At 43.4% G+C, this 20,217-nt stretch overlaps 3 protein-coding genes across 7 annotated transcripts; 1 reads left to right on the top strand and 2 right to left on the bottom strand.

Moving 5' to 3' along the window:
- Positions 1-259: 259 nt before the first annotated feature.
- l3mbtl2 (L3MBTL histone methyl-lysine binding protein 2) lies at positions 260-7,357 on the top strand. Of its 2 annotated transcripts, XR_009120792.1 has the most exons (18): positions 260-360; positions 1,047-1,491; positions 1,581-1,718; positions 1,838-1,901; positions 1,989-2,068; positions 2,228-2,345; positions 2,994-3,128; positions 3,319-3,404; positions 3,561-3,801; positions 3,889-3,959; positions 4,353-4,457; positions 4,543-4,690; positions 4,939-5,021; positions 5,098-5,332; positions 5,492-5,557; positions 5,633-5,827; positions 6,627-6,759; positions 7,158-7,357. XR_009120792.1 is itself a non-coding variant. In XM_058062198.1 (17 exons), the coding sequence occupies exons 2-17, from the start codon at positions 1,141-1,143 to the stop codon at positions 6,695-6,697; spliced, it is 2,187 nt and encodes a 728-aa protein (XP_057918181.1). In that variant the 5' UTR covers positions 260-360; positions 1,047-1,140; the 3' UTR covers positions 6,698-7,099. The 2 variants fall into 2 exon arrangements, 1 of the variants encoding a protein (XP_057918181.1); XM_058062198.1 differs by lacking the exon at positions 7,158-7,357 and having other exon boundaries at positions 6,627-7,099.
- Positions 5,921-15,004, bottom strand: chadlb (chondroadherin-like b). Of its 2 annotated transcripts, none has more exons than XM_058062197.1 (11): positions 14,278-15,004; positions 12,621-12,808; positions 11,460-11,654; positions 10,296-10,451; positions 10,079-10,224; positions 9,719-10,000; positions 9,438-9,657; positions 9,095-9,368; positions 8,620-9,032; positions 8,379-8,539; positions 5,921-7,414 (listed from the first exon to the last, which is right to left on the bottom strand). In XM_058062197.1, the coding sequence occupies exons 2-11, from the start codon at positions 12,720-12,722 to the stop codon at positions 7,123-7,125; spliced, it is 2,241 nt and encodes a 746-aa protein (XP_057918180.1). In that variant the 5' UTR covers positions 12,723-12,808; positions 14,278-15,004; the 3' UTR covers positions 5,921-7,122. The 2 variants fall into 2 exon arrangements, with proteins under 2 accessions (XP_057918180.1, XP_057918179.1); XM_058062196.1 differs by having other exon boundaries at positions 5,923-7,414; positions 12,632-12,808.
- A 142-nt stretch (positions 15,005-15,146) lies between these two features.
- rangap1b (Ran GTPase activating protein 1b) lies at positions 15,147-20,020 on the bottom strand. 3 transcript variants are annotated; one of them, XM_058062199.1, is made up of 16 exons: positions 19,959-20,020; positions 19,478-19,594; positions 19,188-19,315; positions 19,032-19,091; positions 18,728-18,907; positions 18,493-18,627; positions 18,049-18,207; positions 17,851-17,964; positions 17,680-17,779; positions 17,510-17,594; positions 17,282-17,435; positions 16,831-16,914; positions 16,668-16,770; positions 16,479-16,567; positions 16,003-16,124; positions 15,147-15,929 (listed from the first exon to the last, which is right to left on the bottom strand). In XM_058062199.1, exons 2-16 carry the CDS (start codon positions 19,587-19,589, stop codon positions 15,845-15,847), a joined length of 1,710 nt encoding a protein of 569 aa, XP_057918182.1. In that variant the 5' UTR covers positions 19,590-19,594; positions 19,959-20,020; the 3' UTR covers positions 15,147-15,844. The 3 variants fall into 3 exon arrangements, with proteins under 3 accessions (XP_057918182.1, XP_057918183.1, XP_057918184.1); XM_058062200.1 differs by having other exon boundaries at positions 19,910-20,004; XM_058062201.1 differs by lacking the exon at positions 19,959-20,020 and adding an exon at positions 19,710-19,840.
- Positions 20,021-20,217: the final 197 nt, after the last annotated feature.

The raw sequence follows: 20,217 nt of genomic DNA on the forward strand, positions 1-20,217 counted from the left end.
TCCAGCAGAATAACACCTTCTCCATGGGCAGCTTCAACGAGCGCCACCGTGTGGACTTTCTGCGAAAGAGACATTATAGTTGTCATTATAGTTGTTTGTTGTTGACATTCCCGGGAGAAAGACAGAAATTCTACAGATCATTGTACACATTTAGTCACTTATATCCTAATAAGGTATTTCACATAGTAATACATTCACATAATAATACTAAATGTCGCCTAATCAAATCTGACACCTTTCTGACCTCACGAGGGAGATGAATGGTTTCGCGAGAGTACAGTTCAGCGACGCGATGACGTAGAATGTAAGCGACCCTCTGTGTGTGATTGAACTAAACGGCTTTAAAAGTACAGTGTTGCGGTAAGTATCATATAATGTTGATACATGCGACTTACCTATTTATATAACCATATGCAAATATTGTATATATATTTAATAGAAGCATTTGTTTTATTGTTAAACTTAAACCGACGTTAGTACTATTAGGTTAGTGCAGTTGTTAGTTTGCTTTGTGTTTGAGAACACTCGTGTTTTGGTTCAAATGATACTTTAAATGTATTGTCGTTCTTCAAATTCCTCTCCCTAATATCTCTCAAGTTAGAATAAAGCGTATTTTAACGGTCATTTCCACATAAAAAAAATGTACTGTTAACATGAATACACTTTCACTATATGCGTTACATTAACGCCCAGTTTGGACTTTTAGGAAAAACAATCAGACTGCACTTCCAGAATAACAAACAAAAAACAGACTGTGTACATGTATTTATACTGTTATTCTGTATATTTTGTATTTTTCATTCTTTTTTAAACCTAGTATACCAAAACAAATTCCTAGTATGTGTTTGATCATACCTGGCAATAAACCTTTTCTGATTCTGAATAAACATGACTTTAATCTCACGATTTTACAAAATAATAGCTGCATGTCTGCGCTGTTTATCATTTTTATAAAACACTTCGTGTACAGTAGCCATACATTTCTTAAAACATGCTGCAACATGTGGTTGACTGCTGTGACATACAATAACTGTTTTTGTGCGCAGAGCGTCTAGAATGTCCACAACTGGAGGAAATAAGCAGTGGCTGTAGATTCTGCCATCAAGGTTATCGGATCCATGTGACTAATCTTGTAGCTCCATGAAGTACAGGATGTCGCACCACTGCGTGGCGTACGGGTGTAACAAGACCGAAGAAGATGGCGTGACGCTGTTTAAATTCCCCAAAGATGCTGAGGAGTTTCGCAAATGGGAGAAGCAGGTTCAGCGGACTCGCAGTGACTGGGTTGCCTCACACAACTGTCACCTGTGCAGCGAGCATTTTGGGAAAGAATACTTTGATCCTAAGTCATCCTCTGGGATTCTGAAGCTGCGACCTGGAGCTGTTCCCACTGTGTTTGTCCGCCCTCACTGCTCCTCCTGCAATGGAACTGGCTGTAAGAATTGCCAGCACTGGAACATTTTTCCAGAATCTTATGAGTCTAACATTACAGTGAGTAGTTATTTTCTTGTGCGCTAAACAAGCCTCTTGGCTGTTTAACATATGACAATGTGCATCTTTTATTTTAACCTCCTTTATAGGCAAAATGTAGTGAAAGAGCGACATCCCAGTCACATGGTACAGAGGGAGGAAGTGATGATGAACAACACGAAAGAATGCCAGGGGTGAATTCTTATTCATCAAAGTCCAGGAGGTCATCCATGCCGGCACACCCGCAGGTGGGAAATCAGTGACATTTTTGCCCATAAACATTAGTGTTTCATACTTTATATTAATCAAAATAACAATTCTCTTGCGGACACAACTTTATATTGCTATGCTATGCTTGTGTCTTCAGGAAAAGCCGATATCAAAAAATATGTTGCACAAAGTGAAAAAAACTCCCCCAGCAGCATTGGATGGTGAGGGTGCCACACATTGTTTTGTTATTGTGGAAGCTCCACACTGCACTCACACTGCTCGGGATTCTTGTCTCTTCATTCTGTAAGCACCTGCTGTGGGTTTTGAGTGGGGTGCCTACTTGGACAAGGAAACATCTCTGGGTGCATCCGTCTCCTGCTTCAGTCACGTGAGTACACAAACAGAGTGGACCTTCAAAATCTGAGCGCCCTAAATGAAGTATACGAATTAGGAAAATCAACGTATCGACACTGACTTGACCCAGTTGATGGTAGAAGGATCGTTTTGTACATTTCACACATTCTATCATTGTTTCTGACTTCCAAAGGCTCCCATGTGTTCCCATTGGGATGACATCACTGTCGGGACGAAAGTAGAGGTCTTGAACACCAATGCGGTCATCCCCGGTAGAGGTTATTGGATCGCTACTATCATTCAAATGGCAGGTGCGTACATCCATCAGTCAAGATCAAGATGATCCTAAATATGAGACCACCCCCTGTGTGTCAAGACCTGTTTTTCAGGACATGGGGCTTGTATGCATGTTCAGATGTATTAATATCAGTGAAATAACAACAGTGAGAGTGCAATAAAAACATTAACAGTACATTAACTGCACCGCAGTTCGAACATCGTTCCCTCGGTATATCATAGTTGTTTTGAAAATGAATTAATAAATGATCACTGTTTTCGTGCCTGACTATTATTAGCTAAAAAGTTATTGTGGCGACTAGGTGTCAGTAATATTACATTAGCTTCATACATCTCAGCTGCAGCATGTCTGACATGATAGTGTCAAAAAAAGCTTGCCTCCTATTTTGTGTGGAAGTGGTATGTTTTTGGCTTCTTAGTTTGTCCTTCTTCCCTGCTCTGTTTGAAACCCTTTCTTATGTTCAGAATAAAATAAATATATATAAAAATAAAATAAATATTTTATATTTTTATAATAATTTATTATATAATAATTTAATATAATAATAATAATAATTTATATACTTTATAATATTTTAATTATTATTTAAATAATAAATTATTTAAATAATAATGTACGCCGCCTCTCGCCCCGTGTAAGCATTTACTCTCGCTTCTCCCAGGATACAAAGCCTTGTTGCGATACGAGGGCTTCGAGCATGACAGCAGCCGTGATTTCTGGTGCAGCCTCGTTTTAGGGAAGCTGCACCCCATCGGGTGGAGCGCCATGACCAGCAAGCTGCTGGTGCCTCCACGAGGTGAGCATGTGTATTGAAGGCTAAGCTAAGCATCATTCCACTTCATGTTCTTAAATGAATACTTGTGCCTTTACAAATATAATATTTCATTTTGATTGTCTTTGTGGTTGTAGTTTGCAGACCACTATATTATATGTGATGAACCCGTGTGTACCTCATACAGTGTACGATGACAACTTGTGTGTTGCAGATGTGACCAACATCACAGATTGGAAAGAGTATCTGATGAAAAAGTTGGTGGGGGCTCACACAATACCTGTCGAAATCTGCCTGAAGGTAAAACTGCTGAAAATAAACCTGTAACGTGTTAATACACATGGCTGTACTTGTGGTACAGCAACATCTAATACATCAACTACAACATCTGTGCCATAGGTTGTCCCTTCATGATGATTATTTTCACTGGTTCTTGTATGTCCACCTTCCTGTTAGCCTGCAGAGAAACACTCCTTAAAGGTGGGCATGCGCGTGGAGGTGGTGGACCCCAAATATGTCAGCCGGACACGCAAAGCAGTCATACACTCCATGATCGGGGGACGCCTGCAGCTGGTGTACATGGACCAGAGCGACTCCCCTGAAAACGTCGTTTCGGATTTCTGGTGCCACATATCCAGTCCTCTCCTGCACCCGATCGGTTGGTCCAAAAAAGTGGGTCATGAAATCAAAACGCAGAGTAAGTATACCCTTTTTTATATCTGCATTAAATAATAATACAATAATAATTTAATGAAGAAATAAACTTGTCCTGGTGTTGTCGCAGGAAATGGCGGCGAAGGTGCTGCCGCTGGTTGGAAAGGCAAATGCAACAGTACCTTCCAACTCTTTAAAAAGGTAAAAATCCACTAATGAACTCTGGCCTGCAATACGGCGTACTCACACTAGGTCGTTCGTACTGTGCTGGACGGGTGCGATTCCCCCCTGGCCTGCACTCTCCCATTAAGCATTCGTGCTACTGCCATGTTTTATCCCATAACGGCTGTATTACACAAAACCCTTTTTTATTGTGTTTAATTGGTTCTAGACTAAGTGGTCCTTATTGATTATACAGTGCTAGGGAAGCTGAGCAGTGTTGAGTATCCTGTGTTTTTATTAACACGCATGTGCTTCTGGCCAAAGTGTGCCAAACATGAGCACGAACATGCTGGGCCCAAGCACGGTATGATTGTCCGAGTGAGTACGCCCTTAGCGTTGTTGTACGTATATTCCCTCACATGTCCACTACAGCCTAGGTTTGTCTACATGGACGGCGGTTTCTTTGAGGAAGGAATGAAGCTCGAAGCGATCGACCCCCTGAACCTGGGCAGCATCTGCGTGGCAACTGTACACGAGGTGAAAACATTCACGACATTATGAGTTAGTTCTGCACGAACCCCCGTTTAAAAGACGGCGTATCCGCTTACCAAACTCCTCACAGGTTCTGTCAGACGGCTACCTGATGGTCGGTATCGACGGTGCGGTGTCGCTCAACGGCTCGGACAAGTTTTGCTACCATGCGTCGTCTCATGCAATTCTTCCCAAAGGTTTCTGCAAAAAGAATGACATCCCTCTCACCGTACCACAGGGTAATTGATTTGTTCCACCACACACAAACAAACATATTGCAAATTAAATGCTTTTTCTGCTAGTTTTTTAAGTTTTGCTTAAATTAGTACTACGTTTATGTCATGTATGTGTATCTCTGATGTGTACGCTCTGATCAACTGGCCACAGATCAGTATTGGCCGATTTACATAAGTTGTTAAATCTGATGAAAGTGTGAGCCATGGTTGGAAAAACATCACCAAACTATTCCCTGCTGGAAATCTGACAGGCTACAACCCCGATACCTTCACCTGGGAAAATTACCTGAGTGATACGGGAGCCAAAGCTGCACCACCACAACTATTCAACGCTGTAAGGAGCTGAGATATTTTTTGGGTTTCAGTATCTGAAATGTACCAAAATAACGACTATTTGTGTCTCGCCACAGGACTACCCAGGACACGGCTTCAGTCCCAACATGAAGCTGGAGGCGGTGGACCTGATGGAGCCACGGCTGGTGTGCGTGGCCACCGTGAAACGCTGCGTCGGACGCCTGCTCCTCATCCACTTTGACGGGTGGGACAATCACTTTGACCAGTGGGTGGACCACCAGTCCCCCGACATCTACCCCATCGGATGGTGTGAGCTCACGGGCTACCAACTCCAGCCTCCTCCTGGACTGGGTAACACCCTTAAGAGTTCTTAGGTGTTGTTTATTTGTAGCGCCGTCGATGGAGGCGTTTAAGTCTCAAACCGATGACACCAGTACAAACTGAGGCGGAAACGGATCCCGTTTTTCTTGGCTTTGAATAAAAGTGACCGCGGTGCTCTCTGTGTTCCAGTCGAAGCGTCCGAAAAGCAGACGGCGCAGGCCAAGAAACAAAAGCCAACTTTGTACGGGAAAAAGAGTACGTTCGCAACACACGTTGTCGTCTAAAAGGTGTCCCGTCACCGCCCGCCATCACTTTGTTGCTTTATTTCAGAACGACGCAAGAGGAGATTGTACGCTCGTGGTCAGTCAAAAGAGGACGATGATGATCATGATGACGACGACAACGACGATCAGCGACAGCAGCCTTCAAGCGATGTGACGCTCCAACCCGTGTTGCCGTTGGACTTGTCTTTCACTCCGAAGGCAGCGCTTATTCAACCCAAGGTGGAACCAGAGGAGCTGGACAGTAAGTGGACACAAAGAACCCGCTTGTGTGCATTTTATTCACCTCCTTGTTAACCTCCTGAGACTCACAAATGTATATTTTTATGTCGCATGTTACAAGATTAGGGCGGCACGGCGGTCTAGTGGTTAGCGCGCAGACCTTACAGCTAGGAGACCAGGGTTCAATTCCACCCTCGGCCATCTCTGTGTGGAGTTTGCATGTTCTCCCCGTGCATGCGTGGGTTTTCTCCGGGTACTCCGGTTTCCTCCCACATTCCAAAAACATAATTGTCCATAGGTATGAATGTGAGTGTGAATGGTTGTTTGTCTATATGTGCCCTGTGATTGGCTGGCGACCGGTCCAGGGTGTACCCCGCCTCTCGCCCGAAGACAGCTGGGATAGGCACCAGCACCCCCCGCGGCAGAAAATAAATGAATGAATGAATGTTACAAGATTTCGCTTTACGTTGGGAACTAGCCTGGACGATAATAAATGAATTTATGACTTATCATTTATCATTTTGCCGGCTTCCATATATTGACGTGTGTATGTTTTGCTCATCTCCCGCCTCCAAACAGGCAGTAATGAGGGTCGGAGTGAGTGCTTTAGTCAGTCAGACAGTCTCTTTGTCTCAGTGGGTGGAGGCGGGGCCGATAAGCATACACACTGAGTTGTATCGTCTTATATACGTTGTAGAAATGAAATGTTGCTGTTAGATTTAGCCATTCGTGTGGGTTGACAAGACAATGCATACCCGGGTCTCAGGAGGTTATGCCACACATCACAAGTATGTTGACTTAATTTTTTTTTTTCTCCGCAGTCAGTGCAGTGGAAGTAAAAGTGGAGGAGGTGGAGATGGAGACCCCGATCTCCAGTCAAGCTCCGGTTTAACATGACGCGGCATAAAAGACATAAGGAAAAATGGATTGAAAATCATGAGAACTGAAGAATAGGTGAGTCATCGAAAAAAATTACATTGGCTGTAAATCATTATTGTATACTGTATTGTGTAGAAAGCAGTAAAACTACCTCATTTTGTCTTTTAGTGCAGCTGTGGTTGCTTTTTAAGTCAGTTGTTGCCACTACAATCCAGTGTATGTATAGTGACATTTTATTTTTAAACACATATTTTTATTTTTACCTAACTTTTGTCAAGTGGTCCAGTTGTCGTTTTTCGTATTCATGAGCAGCTACGAACATCATCAGTAGAAATGTGCGTCTAATACTCTGAATGTTAAACTTTGATTAAAGAGTGCTGAGAAAATACCGCAAATGTGATCATTTCAAAATAAAACTACATTAGCACACCGGAGGTTTCACGCCGTGCCGCGTTGGTTGCTCTTCTTTGCAGCTTTAAGCTTCCCGTTCTTGCCGAGTTTGGATTTGGGTTTCGGCATCATGCCCCGCTTAATGGGGCTGCGGTGCGTCGGCTTAGGTTTGGTGGATTTGGGCGTCTTGGCGCGCCTCGGGGCAACACTGGGAGCAGAGGGGAGGCCTTCACCTCCCGGACAGGCCTTGAAGACGTGGACGTCTTTGACTCTGCGGCCCCTCAGCTCAGGTGGGTTGGCACAGGTGGCTCGTACCTTCAGGTTCACTTTCTCGATCCAGCTAGACCAAGAGGAAAAGATAATTAAGGATAGGCTTTGACCAATTAATCATAGATTAATTCTTTTAGGAATATCTATTTTTATATATGTTTTATATGGTAGAAGAGCTTTTCAAAAGTAATTACTTTTTCAATTCAGCTATTCAATACATATATTCTAGATGGCAGAAAAGGGCAAATATATTCATATACATACTCATATATACTCATATTTATTGTGAGAATAAGCTACTTTTTCAAATCAGCCAGACAAATTAAAGAACTTGAACATTAGGTTTTTGTTTTTTTAGTTCGAGTTAATTTCCTAGATCAGGGGTCTCAAACACGCGGCCCGTGGGCCAAATGTGGCCCGCAGGACACTAGTTTGAGGCCCCCACCTTGATATGAAAGTTTAATGTTGGTGCGGCCCGCGCAAGTTTGATATGGATGCTGTATGGTATCATGTACCCAGAAAAAATTATTACGTTTGATTAATGTTCATGTTAAAGGTTAAATAACTGTTAATAGTTATCCTCCCTATCCGTGTGGAAGTGGTAATTTTATTTATTTTTCATCTTATTTTGTGTAGAAAAATAAAAAGTAAGATATTTGAGAACAGTGGAATGTTTTATCAGAGCTTTTATTGTAGAAAATTGGAACCAAAGCAAAGTTTTTAAATTTTTTTTGTTTTTAATAAATGCGTTTTTTTGGGGGGGGGGTTTAAAACCTGATGCGGCCCAGTCTCACCCAGACCTGAGCGTTGAGTTTGAGACCCCTGTCCTAGATTAACTGTGGTAAACTCATCTGTGGTATTTATGCTGACTCAGCAGTTTGATATTACACCATTGGTTCTGTTGGTGATGCGTTGTACAATATACCTGCTATTAATAACCATGTGGTCAGTACTTTCCACTTTCTCATGCACCCAACATGATTAATAACATTTTTAAAATTAAAATAGTGTGTGTTTGAGGAGTAAAGACGTACAGACGGAGTGGCAGCAGAGGGCAGTCACACATCAGAGGGTTGTCCGCCAGGTTGATGACCTCCAAAGAGGTGAGTGGGTGGAGGTCAGGCACCTCCTCCAGCTGGTTGCCCTCCAGGAAGAGACTCCTCAAAGCTAATCCTGCCAGGGAGCTCTGTGACATCTTAATTGTGAGAGATGACGCCATGAAAACAACGCGGGAGTTTTAAAGTTCCGTGTGGAAAGCCACCAACTCCTACTCACCTTCTCCAGTCCCATATTATCCAAATAAAGCTCCCTCAGCGATCTTGCTAAAGGTTGGAAAGCGTTTGCTCCGACCCATCGAATGGCGTTTCGTGACAGCCTCAGGTCTTTCAGGTTCCCCGCCTTGCTCAGGGCTCCAGTGGGCACCTCCTTCAGCTTGTTTCCTGCCAGGTGGAGTGTATCCAGATGACTGGCCTGCTCCAAAGCCTTCGGAGATACGTGCTCGATACTGTTTCCACTGAGGTAGAGCGATCTGAGGCTCTCTGCGCCACCCAGAATGTTTTCCTCCAGCTTTGCGATGGAATTGTTCTCCAAATGGAGAGTGAGTAGCCCCGGAAGCAGTTTGAAGGCTCCTTTGGGGAAGATGGTGAAGCGATTCTTCTCCAAGTGGAGATAAGTGAGCTGAGCGAGGCCTGTAGAGGACACCCAAGGAAAAACCATAAACGTGAAACCAGTTTTTTCAAGTTGAAAATACCTTTAAAGGCGTCGGGGCTTAGGGCTGAGATGTCGTTCTCGGAGAGGTACAAGTAGATGAGGCCCTTCATGCCGCTGAAAGCTCCATCCTCGACATCCACGATCTTACAGCGCTGCAGGTGCAGTGACACCACCTGGGGAACGCCGGGGAAGCTGTTGCTCGGGATGTAGTGGAAATTGTTGCCGCGCAGGTCGAGGAGGCGCGTGTCGGGAGAGAAACCACGAGGAACTTTGGTGTGACCGCGGTTCTCGCAGGACGCGTGATGAGTCTCCGTCTGAAGGCAGGAACTTTTCAAAGTTTGTTTGTGGAGACCTCAACTGTCAACCAAAACATCTCTACTCACTTCACAGACGCAGTTAGCAGGACACTTGACCTTGCTCTCCGGCTCCTCGGTGGGTGGTGGAGCCCGTCGACTCGCCTCCTCGAACTCCGCCTTCAGCATGGCCTCCTGGCTCTGACACCGCAGCTCCTTGGGGTGGACGGCCTCCAGGTTCTCTCCAGAGAGATGTGAGGGTCCTGCACACGTCCCGATCAACTTCACCTTCCGGTTGATGGCCCACTCCCTGTACAAAAGTGCAAAGAAGATTCAGAGTGGGGTCTGTGGAAAACCGGTTTCCGGGTTACCTGAGCGGTCTCAGGTAGCAGTTGCAGTAAATGGGGTTCCCGGCCAGGTGGATCCGTGCCAGTTTCGGGTTGCCTTCATTGAAGGGTTGTATGACACGTAGCTGGTTGTGGCTGAGGTCCAAGTGGGTGAGGCTGGGGGACTGGGATAGAGCTGTGTTGGACAGGTCCTGGAGGGACATGTGGTCCAGGAAAAGGTGGGTTAGCTTGGCCATGGAGACCGACTCTTCACCCAGGTAAGTCATGGGGTTGTAGCTCAGATCCAGACGGGTCACTTCAGGTAATCTGGCTCAAAAGAGGGGATTATTTATGTTTTCATTCAAGTAGTGCCATGCCGGCTATGACGCTTAGAGGTTTTCTAACCTGGTCATGGTCTCCGTGGGGAAAAACTGCAGTTCATTGTGGTCCAGACTGAGACGGTTGAGTGTGAACAAACCTGCAAAGGCCTCAATGTCTAAGTAATTTAGAGAGTTGTGACTCAGTCGAAGCCACTTGATGTTCTGCAGACCCTGTGAGGAGAAGACACCTGGTACATGACAGGAAACCAAACAGGAAGTAGCCTCCTTGCAGGTGTGCGTACCTGGAAGGCCATGTTGGGGATGTAGACAAGCTGGTTGTGGGAAAGGGAGAGCAGGTTGAGGAAGCCGAGCTGAGAGAAAGCGCCGGGTTGGATCTCCTCCACACGATTTCGCTCGATCATGAGCTGCTTCAGCGAGGACAGACCGTCAAAGGACTCCTGGATTCTCACAGACCAAAGAGACCGTTATTAGTTATTAGTTATTAGAATTCTGCATTTTTAGACTACGGAAAACAGACATTCTATTGGCTTTATTGCAGGTTTGAATTCTCTCACAACAAAAAGCCATAGCATTTCAGTATGAGGAATCAAACTATGGGATGGATTGCGTAAGACCCTCAATGCACAACGATGAGCCAGTTCAAGAAACAATAGAAGCAGTTGATGGTTGCTAAATACAAGGATGAAGAGTCTTGAACCAGTCATGATGTGCTATATACGTCACTATATTGACACTTACTATGGTACCCATTATGTCATTGGATGCTCAAATTAAATTAAATTAAATTAAATTAAATTAAATTAAATTAAATTAAATTAAATTAAATTAAATTAAATTAAATTGACTTAAATTATATTAGGAAAGCAGGAAGTGAACAAATGTAACAGTTACTGATTGTAAAAGTACCAGATGGAGGGGTAGGATTTAATGAGCTTTGCTTCTTCCTACTCCTTTTGGACATGTGGAACTGGGAACTGATTATGGGATGCACTCAATTGTAATCTGATGCATGTTCAAATGAAATTAAACCATTACCATAATAAAAAGGCAAGCTACTACACCAAGCTGAAACTCAACTCTGAACCCCTGATCAGATCACTTCCTGTCTGCCACTCACTCTTGTCTCCTCGGGAACACATTATAGCATTATTTACAGTATGTCTTAAATGGCTAATTTCCTCTTATTATGTCCACTGTATTGGGTAATACGAGTTTAAAAGTGACTATAGGGGGGTTAGTTCATGTCTAGAGGTCTCTAATCATGTTTTCCAAAGGTCTTTAACAGGATTTTTATGCTATAACTAATAAACAAATTGACAGACAAACACAAATGATTTCCTTTTCCTAATTTAGTCAAGAATGCTGTGATGTAGACCAACATCCGTTCATACTCGCATACATACAGTAAGTCTTACAGGTGATGTTATTTGCGTGTGTGAGCCCACCTGGTAGAGAATGTCAATGTCGTTGTTTGCCAGGTTGAGGAAAACCAGGCGGCCGAGGCCTCGAAAGGCGCCTTCTTTCACCCTGCGGACGTTGCAGCGCTGCAGCGACAGGTAAGTCAGGTAAGGGGTATGTCTGAAAGCTCCAGTGGGGAGTTCCTGGATGTCGTTCCCTCGAAGATCCAGTTTGACCGTAATCTGCATCGGGAGGGAAAAGAAGAGCTGTTATTGGAAGTGGAGTTCTTAGTACAGTTGAGTATGTAGCATCTCACAAAGGTGAGTCGAGTATATCCCCACTTGGTCATTGTTGTTGTTGTCTTGTTGTTGACGGAACTAGCATAAGTATGTGTATCTATGCACCTTGAAAAGAAGTTGCACTCGTGTTTTAAATCATCAAAATAAGGCAAAATATGGGAAGTATTTTATGTTATCATCAGTTTACTTGTTCTTGCATGATCACAGCATAATTTCATCAAATAATGAAACGCTGTTTCATAGTCTAAATAGATATATCTCAATGACGTGCATTGTTAAGCTTGCTTATATTAACTTGCTTTCTGGCGTTATACTGCACTGCACAGAAAAGGAAAATAAATATGTGTTCATTCATTTTCTACCGCTTTTTCCTCACGAGGGTCGCGGGGGTGCTGGAGCCTATCCCAGCTGTCTTCAGGTGAGAGGAGGGCCAATCACAGTGCACATGTAGACAAACAACCATTCACACTCACATTCATACCTATGGACAATTTGGAGTCAAGAATTAACCTAGCATGTTTTTGGAATGTGGGAGGAAATAGGAGTACCCGGAGAGAACCCACGCATGCACGGGGAGAACATGCAAACTCCACACAGAGATGGCAGAGGGTGGAATTGAACCCTGGTCTCCTAGCTGTGAGGTCTGCGCGCTAACCACTAGACCGCTGTAATATGTGTTCATGTTTCTTTTAAAATACGTCATGGATCCGCGACCCAGCAGTTGAGAACCACTTCTTTAGTGTATCAAAAATGGGCATTTTTAGGGGTTTTGATGGGTGCATCCATCATTGGTGGGGATCTACTGTACAACCCTCACATTCCAGAAACCATACATGCCGAGAAGGTACCGGTTGCTGAAATGCGAGGGCTGCACTCACAGTGGTGAGATGTGTTTTCTCGTAAGCTCACGAAAGGGAAACCTCGTCCACTGTGGGAGGAACTTGGGTCAGGTTCTTGTTGATGCATGTCACTGTGAGCTGGATCTGGTCGCATTGGCACTGTTGCGGGCATTTTGCAGCAAACGCTGTCGGGAGGGAGAGGAGCGTGACGACGAGCAGTGGGACCCGAGGGGTGCCGGGAGAGAGGCAGGAGTACATCTGAAAGACAACGTTTTTAACAACATAATTCATTATAAAAACATTATCATCAGACTTTGTAAACAATATAATTCTAATATAAAAACACAGATTTTTTTGCGAAAATAACCATAAAAGCGAAGTGAAAATATTTGTATCGACCCACCAACCCCTACATTGTGCAGGTTTCTAGGGTGAGGCTATAGGTTTGGACGGGTGCCACCTTGGCAAGATGGGCCTGCCCTAGTGTTCACTGGAATGCCTTAAAACCACATTCCCATGTCGGATCAACTGCCTTGATCCCCCAGAGTGGACATGGAAAGCTCCACATTATTACAGTCGGGAGAAAATATTCCTCCAGCTTCAAGATGATGGTAGGAGCTGACTTTACAGTGACATTTCATTATTTTGTGTTTTTATTTTTATTTTTTTTTGGGGGGGGGGGGGGGGGGGGGGTAGAAACTAGAGACGGAGGAATTTGAGCGCATCCCCCCCTGAGCTCATAGTGCAGACCGCAGAGGAGCATGCAGCCTTGCCTGTCCTGCACAAAGACGCCCACTGTCTCTCCCTGGCAGCCGCCAAAATGTGTTTCCCCTCAAGGTGTGTGTGTGTGTGTGCGTCAGCTCCAAAAGCTAATACTGCAAATGTCGGCATCATTTCAATACTGTACTACGTCAACACACAACCGGTACGGCCCAAACTGACAATGACACTTTTTACTTCTACATTTTTCTAATTCATTGAAATTGACGCAGATTCTGGAAGATCTAGAAAGCTTTCTGTCTGGGTTATTGTGTGTAGCTGCTCTATAGGAGTCCAGAACTCAATAAAAAAGGGCCAAAAATGAGCATAATAGGTCCACTTTGACAAAACTTACATAAATACAATAAGACAATTAAACACCTATACAGTATATGTTAATATTAGGGATGTCCGATATTGTCCAACTCTCAATACCCGATACGTTACATGTGTAAAATAACATATCACCTGTAATGAATGAACACATACGTGTTTCGGACAAACTGATATCGGGCCGATAATTATCAGACATCCCTAGTTAACATACTGCATGATATCAACACGCAAGCAACAAACAATATAATCATATATAATCTAACGACATCAACAACACAAACCCCCCATAGAGAATTGCAAAATTTAATTTTATCACGCTAGGATCGACACGATACTGAGACCTCCCTTGGTATCTACATTGTCGATATTTGGATCAGAGGATGTATCCTCAGTGTTACAGGTTGGTTTAACCTGAAAACCGATTAAAAATTATCCTCAATCTGGAAACATTTAAAATTTGTATAAGTACCAAACACTTTTGGCTCCATGTTGTTATTTTATTAGGAGTCATGCTTTAATTCATTCATACACCAAAAGGTTGTTGGAAGCAAAAAATTAAAAAATGAGCAGCAGCTTCCTGGTAATAATAAACTTATTAGGCTTTCATTTGAGTTTTAAGAGAGCAGACTCACCTTGGTTCCGTCCAGTTGCTAGTGGGTTCTGTAGGCTGACTGTCTCCCCTGACTGTCCCTCATCCAAAACAAACTGGCTTTATCCCTCACTAGTCACTGACACGCCCCCCGCCCCGCGTCTGCGGTCTAAGTACACTTCCACGCTTGGCATTGCAGTAGTGCGTTTACACTGAGAATTACGGTAATGCAGTGCAGCCATGGACGCCGACAAAAAAACATCAAACTGTGGAGTTATTTCGTGTAATTAATGTTTTTAATCTCACACAAAAAATGTTTTTTTAGTTTATTTACTGATTCCGTACAACAGCCTGTTCCGGCATTGTTCCTTTCTGGGGAGTTACTTGAAGTTGAAGCCATGTTTGCGTGCTGTTTAAAGCAGTTGCATTGAGAAGTAGCTAAACATTACAATCATTTCCGATTAGCTTGCAAAGACAATAGCCCATTTGGGACAGCTACACTGCCAACAACTACGTAATTAATGTACTGTATATACTGTAACACGGTGTGGAACAGCCCTTTTTCTATTTAAGTCCAAGAAGTACCACATTTCCTAACCCACGTCAAAATAACTACCTGCCAACTCCGAGGCTTACCTCGTCACTTCCTGTCCGCTCTCCCTTTTCCTCCCCTAACCCCGGAACACATCTTTTCATGGCGACACATACATAAACACAACACATAACACCCCAAATGGTCATTAGAATATATTGTAGTAGTAAAGGGTATTTCACTTGTATAACGTTTTTCCACCTCCAAAACACTCAAAGCGCTTTGACACTGTTAGCAGCCCGAAACATTCAAGTTGTGAGATGACCACTCTACCGCCTCAGGATGTGCTGTAATCAAACAATAAAAAAAAAGTAATATAATACATGAAAAAAGTTGGTGTATTGAGATTTTTGTACAAAATTACATTCAACAAACATGATAATTGTAAATGCAATTACAGAATATTCAAGCCACTCTTCCTTCCATTTAAAGGCTGTTCATGGTGAAAAAGTGTGGAAACAAACATGCAAGTAACATAAGCGCACACTTTTCAGTAAGACTGACGGTGAAAGCCACCATTAGCATGTTAAACAGTAAACATGTGAAAATGATGCAGGATGATGCAGGTCCTTTCTTCGAGCTGTACGTCACCATACAAGCATGGGGGGGTTCCAGGCCAAGTGAAATGGCATTTTCATGATATGGATTACAGCTTCAAAGACATCTGTACATAATGTCAATTATGACTTTATATCAATCCATAGTGCAGCGGGTATGTGAATGTGATGTATCCCTTTAAGAATCAAAATAAGTGCATGCTTTGAAACAAGCACAATCTTGCAAAAGCTGCCCGTTTGCCGCCAACTTCCATCTGGACCTTTTCTTCTCCCACAAGAACCCAGAGGTTAGTCTGCAGGTATGTATTGTGTACTTTCTATAAAAAAATATACATCTCTAGTATGAATACAATTAAAAAAAAAAAGATATCCTGGACAGATTTAATTAAAAAAAAGCAGTGGTTTTACAGGCTTCTATTGTGGAGGAATGATGAAGCCCAGTATCCTGTGTGTGTGGTTGATCAACGTTGGTGGAGGCACCTCTTCTCCAAGGCGGAGGTTAATCTCTCCATGCTATTGCTGCATGTATCGAGAGCCTCGCGGTTCCTGCACGGTTACACATGATATAAAGACACTCACAGGGATCACGGCATTGCAATGATGTTTTTGTGGTTCCTACTTTGACAGGACGGTGTGAAGCAGGGAGGCGTGGTGCTGGGCGAAGTAGTCCTGCTGGATGCCATGTTCTAGACATAACAGCTGGCCTGCGACCAGTGACACTTTTTTCTTCTTGCCTTCTCCCTGACACGTGAAATGGAAATGAGAGGAAGTCAATAAAATACAGTACATGCATACCGGGACGAAGGAAATTTCCATAGTTTTACACTCAGGATAGTTCTAGTAGAAGTTCCTACTCGCAAACTCAAGGCTGATGGATGTACAGTAGATCCCCGCTATTCACGGGGCTCCCATGAATTGTTCAGAAAATGCCAATCAAGGACACACACATAAAAATGCCTGTTTACTGTATGACTATGGGCTGATCCAGTATCAGTATCGGGTTACGATACCAGCATAATCCACGTAGCAGAGATGCAGCTACTTGCTTAAAAAGACACAGTCAGCATGACAGATAGGTTGGTAGCGATATCATACCTTGAGGATTCCCATGAGGACCAGCAGGGACGAGAGGAAGGTGTAGGCCTGGAAGGCTGAACCAGAGAGAAGCTTCCTCAACAGCGTGTCTGTGAGACAAAGACGTCTGGTCAGAAGACAGCGGGTAGGACGTATCGTATCACCTTCCAAAGACACATTGGACCCACAGAGATAAGCCATCTTATTCACCAAAAGTTTCCAGCACTGTGGTCTTGGTGACAGGTTCCTCGCTGTATAAAGAAGCCACTTTCAGAAGCACATCAGCAGACTTGTGTGGGTCCGCCGTGTCCACCTGAGGAAGCAATGTCATGTGTACACACAATGTTTTATTTTTTTGGGGTTAAATTCCTACCTCTGATAGCAGATGCTTCGTCATCTCTCCGAGCTGAAGAAGCTTCTCAGTGGATGGGGCGTGGAGGAAAGATAAGACTTCATCCTGAAGTACCACAATCACAAAAAAAACGCTGCAATTCTTGTTTTTGTTCCTGTCACATACGTTATACTGTAAATGCTCTAATTGTAGCTAGCGCTTTTGTTTAATAAGCAACTTTAATAATGATTTGGAGTGCATTAGAAAGTAGCAAGGTGGCAGATATTGATGAACGGGCACTGTGCACCCCGGACAGAAAAATATGAATAAACACTTTTTCATCCCACTGTATACATGATAGAAATGGAATGCCTGGCCTCTGATGTTCCGCACATGCAACAATAATTATAACCATTGCTAAATGAATACCTAAAATAAACCTAAATATTCCCATCTTTGAAAAAGGAGAAGAATATTAGAAGTGTCATCTTACTGGACAATGGGATTTGGAAGGACTGTCTTCATTTGTCGTTCCGTTTTCTGATCTAAACTCTTCTTTGTAGCAGCTGTCATCGTCGTTATCATCGTCATCATCATCATCATCATCATCATGCCCTTCATCATCTTCATCAGGTCCCTCGTCGTCACTTGAGTGAGCGCAGAACGAGTTGGAATGAGAACCCTCAACGTACTTACCTCCTGCTTTGCACACAAACATTACCTGAGTGAAGCCAGCATGTCAGCTTTGTCTTGGCTCTCCATGGCTTCCCTGAGAGCCTCACAGCCATCCTCACCCAAAAAGTTCCCTGACACACATAAGTAATATTCCGTTTTAAAAATAATAATAATTAAAAAAAATTACCGCCTATGCTTGGTGTTTAGTCCATGTACCGTTCAAATCCACTTTCTCCATGTAAGGTTTTTCCATGACGGCCTGAGCCACCACGAGTGCCGCCGCCTCTTTGATCTCGCCAAAGGACAGATTCAACTCCTGAAGGTAGAGTAACACAACACGAGACCAGATTATCGTCATGGAGGTGTGAGTTTGGGTAGCAGGCTCACCTTGAGGATCGGCAACCCCTCTCTCAGAACTGCTGCGAGTGCGATGGCGCCTTCACAGCGGACCAAGCAGTCACCAAAGTTGATCACCTGGACGTTCCTCAGATGTCTCAGAGCCTGAAGCAGCGACAAGAGTAGAAAAAGCTGATCCACATCTCCATGGACAGGACTGGTGTTAGAGTTAAAAAAAAAAAGCCTCACCTGAGCCATAGCCAGTGCCCCTCTCTTCGTGAAGGTGTTGTCGTTGAGGTTGAGCACCCGCAGGTCTGGGTTGTGTCGCATGGCAGAAGCTAAAGCAGTGACTCCTGCATAGTTGATGCCGTTTTGGGGCATATGGACCTCCTCCAGACTTCCCATCAACTGAGATGGTTTTTTTTTTAAATTAATATAAGACAACTAATAAGAGATTTCAATTCTTTCCAAATAGTACTTCACTGTACTTCATTGAGGGTACCATTTGAAATAAAAAAAAAACATGTATGCAGTTGCAATGTTCTGTCTTGTTAATTTGACTTAGCTGTATTTGATATCAATTTGTCTGCTATTGCACTCCTAAAATTGTGTTTATATGGAAAAATAACTTATTTATAAGCTGTTCCTAAAATTGATGCAGTTGTATCAGGTAAGTTGCATACTTATACATACCTGAAAGGCCTTGGCCAAGGCACTGGATCCTTCGTTTTCCAAACGGTTCCTCCCAGCGACAAATACTCTCAATGTGAGCGCAGATCCAGCAGCCACTGACCGTCTGTGGCACTCCATCAGTGCCTCAGCCAGGATCTACAGAAAGCACACAGCATTTCCATCATCGACACGCATTAACACAGCTCAGTGTGTGTTTTTTTTGTTTCTTTCATCGCCAGTAAAGCTTAGAGCTCACCTTTCCTCCTCCGATTCCCATTCCGCAATTGTTGAGCCTCAGCTCCTTCAATGTGTGGCAGGTGGGGCTTCTCAGAAGCTGTTCCATCCCATGCACGCCATCTGGTCCAAATGCATTGTCACTCAAGTCTAGCACCGTCAGCCGGGCCCCTGCGATCATTAATCCACTTCCCAGTGATTCCTGATAAACACATGAATTTGGCAATTTGTTTTTTTTTTTTGTCAGAGGCACCAACGGTGCTGTGTTTTCTGTATAAAACTACAATTGGATGTCATTCAGTGGAACAAATAGGTTAACTTCTCACCAGGGCTTTTGGGATTTCACAGCGTAGTCTTCCTGTGAAAAGGTCGCTCCAATAGCATCTCTGAAAAACAGTTTTTCATTGAAAAACTATCATCATTAACAGACACGATTTGATATCGAGGGTGTTTTTCTAAACTTTCCGCTAGAAAATAAACACCTGGAGCCGATCTTTGCTTTCCAGTGACCGAGCGATGGCACTGGCTGCCTCCACCCCCAGGGTGTTTCCCTCCAAGCGCAAAGATCTCAAGTCATGGCACTGTTCTATCTCCTGGACCAGTTCTTCCACTATATTTACACAGACGGTCGAGAGAAACCGTATGTATGATGATGGAATGCTATTACTTTAATTGCTGAGTATAAAATTAAGACATCCACAACAACAACTTATAAGCACAAAATTAACATTTAACATCAGTACGAGCATGGAGTTGTGTATGTATACTAAACCTGATTCTGCGTTGTCCAGCTTCATTCCTAAGCCTTTAAAGCTCAACTCTCCATCCCCAACATGTGTTTTGGAAAGAGCATCAACCAGCTGTGCAATGTCATCTGAAGCCATGATGTCTGAAAAGACATCCAAACAAGACTTTAGTTAATTACAGGTAAGTTTTGAATGAGGTAAGCATACAAATCAGATAGTGACGTCCAAAATAATGACAAAAACGTTTCACAAACGTACATGTGATGAAACCACAGACGTCTTTACTTAAGAACAAAAAAGAGCTAGCTCGAGCGAAGCTAGCAGGTGCTACTCTGACTTATCCATAGTTACTCTATTAAATCATAGGTTAGCTCAAACTTCACAAAGGGGAAATTTGGCCTTACGGTCCACTGCACAATCACAATTGGAAAACATATAACTGCCAACAAGCAACGAACCTTACTAATATGAGGAAAATCCACGGAAATAATAATACGTAATACTCGCCAATGTGTCTGAAACCGCGCCGGTTGCCGAGTAATGTGACGTCATGTCTTCCGGGTTCTTTCTCTTTGTCTACGTCACGGTTACAAATGTCTTCAGGTGCACTGACGCCACCTGCTGCTCAAGCGCCAAACTGCAAAAATTGACTTGTCATAATACTGTGTGTTTACTGTAGTGTATACGATATACTGTATAATCTTCAAGTTAGCGCACACATTAACACATTCAGAGGTAAGGATACGGCTTTATTTGCTCGGAACAT

The sequence above is a fragment of the Doryrhamphus excisus genome, chromosome 22 (genome assembly GCF_030265055.1).
Source record: "Doryrhamphus excisus isolate RoL2022-K1 chromosome 22, RoL_Dexc_1.0, whole genome shotgun sequence".
NCBI classification, from domain to species: domain Eukaryota; kingdom Metazoa; phylum Chordata; class Actinopteri; order Syngnathiformes; family Syngnathidae; genus Doryrhamphus; species Doryrhamphus excisus.

What these genes read in the sequence shown, in the direction of transcription:
- l3mbtl2 (XM_058062198.1), top strand. Translation starts at nt 1,141, where the DNA reads ATGAAGTACAGGATGTCGCACCACTGCGTGGCGTACGGGTGTAACAAG. An exon ending in CCGTCTCCTGCTTCAGTCAC is followed by an intron (nt 2,069 to 2,227) that starts GTGAGTACACAA and finishes TGACTTCCAAAG; the next exon opens with GCTCCCATGTGTTCCCATTG. An exon ending in CCTTCCAACTCTTTAAAAAG is followed by an intron (nt 3,960 to 4,352) that starts GTAAAAATCCAC and finishes TGTCCACTACAG; the next exon opens with CCTAGGTTTGTCTACATGGA.
- chadlb (XM_058062196.1), bottom strand. Translation starts at nt 12,808, where the DNA reads ATGTACTCCTGCCTCTCTCCCGGCACCCCTCGGGTCCCACTGCTCGTC. An exon ending in CTGCTAACTGCGTCTGTGAA is followed by an intron (nt 9,369 to 9,437) that starts GTGAGTAGAGAT and finishes TCCTGCCTTCAG; the next exon opens with ACGGAGACTCATCACGCGTC. An exon ending in CCTCTGCTGCCACTCCGTCT is followed by an intron (nt 7,415 to 8,378) that starts GTACGTCTTTAC and finishes CTCTTGGTCTAG; the next exon opens with CTGGATCGAGAAAGTGAACC.
- rangap1b (XM_058062199.1), bottom strand. Translation starts at nt 19,589, where the DNA reads ATGGCTTCAGATGACATTGCACAGCTGGTTGATGCTCTTTCCAAAACA. An exon ending in GGAGAAAGTGGATTTGAACG is followed by an intron (nt 17,595 to 17,679) that starts GTACATGGACTA and finishes TATGTGTGTCAG; the next exon opens with GGAACTTTTTGGGTGAGGAT. An exon ending in CTTCACACCGTCCTGTCAAA is followed by an intron (nt 15,930 to 16,002) that starts GTAGGAACCACA and finishes GTAACCGTGCAG; the next exon opens with GAACCGCGAGGCTCTCGATA.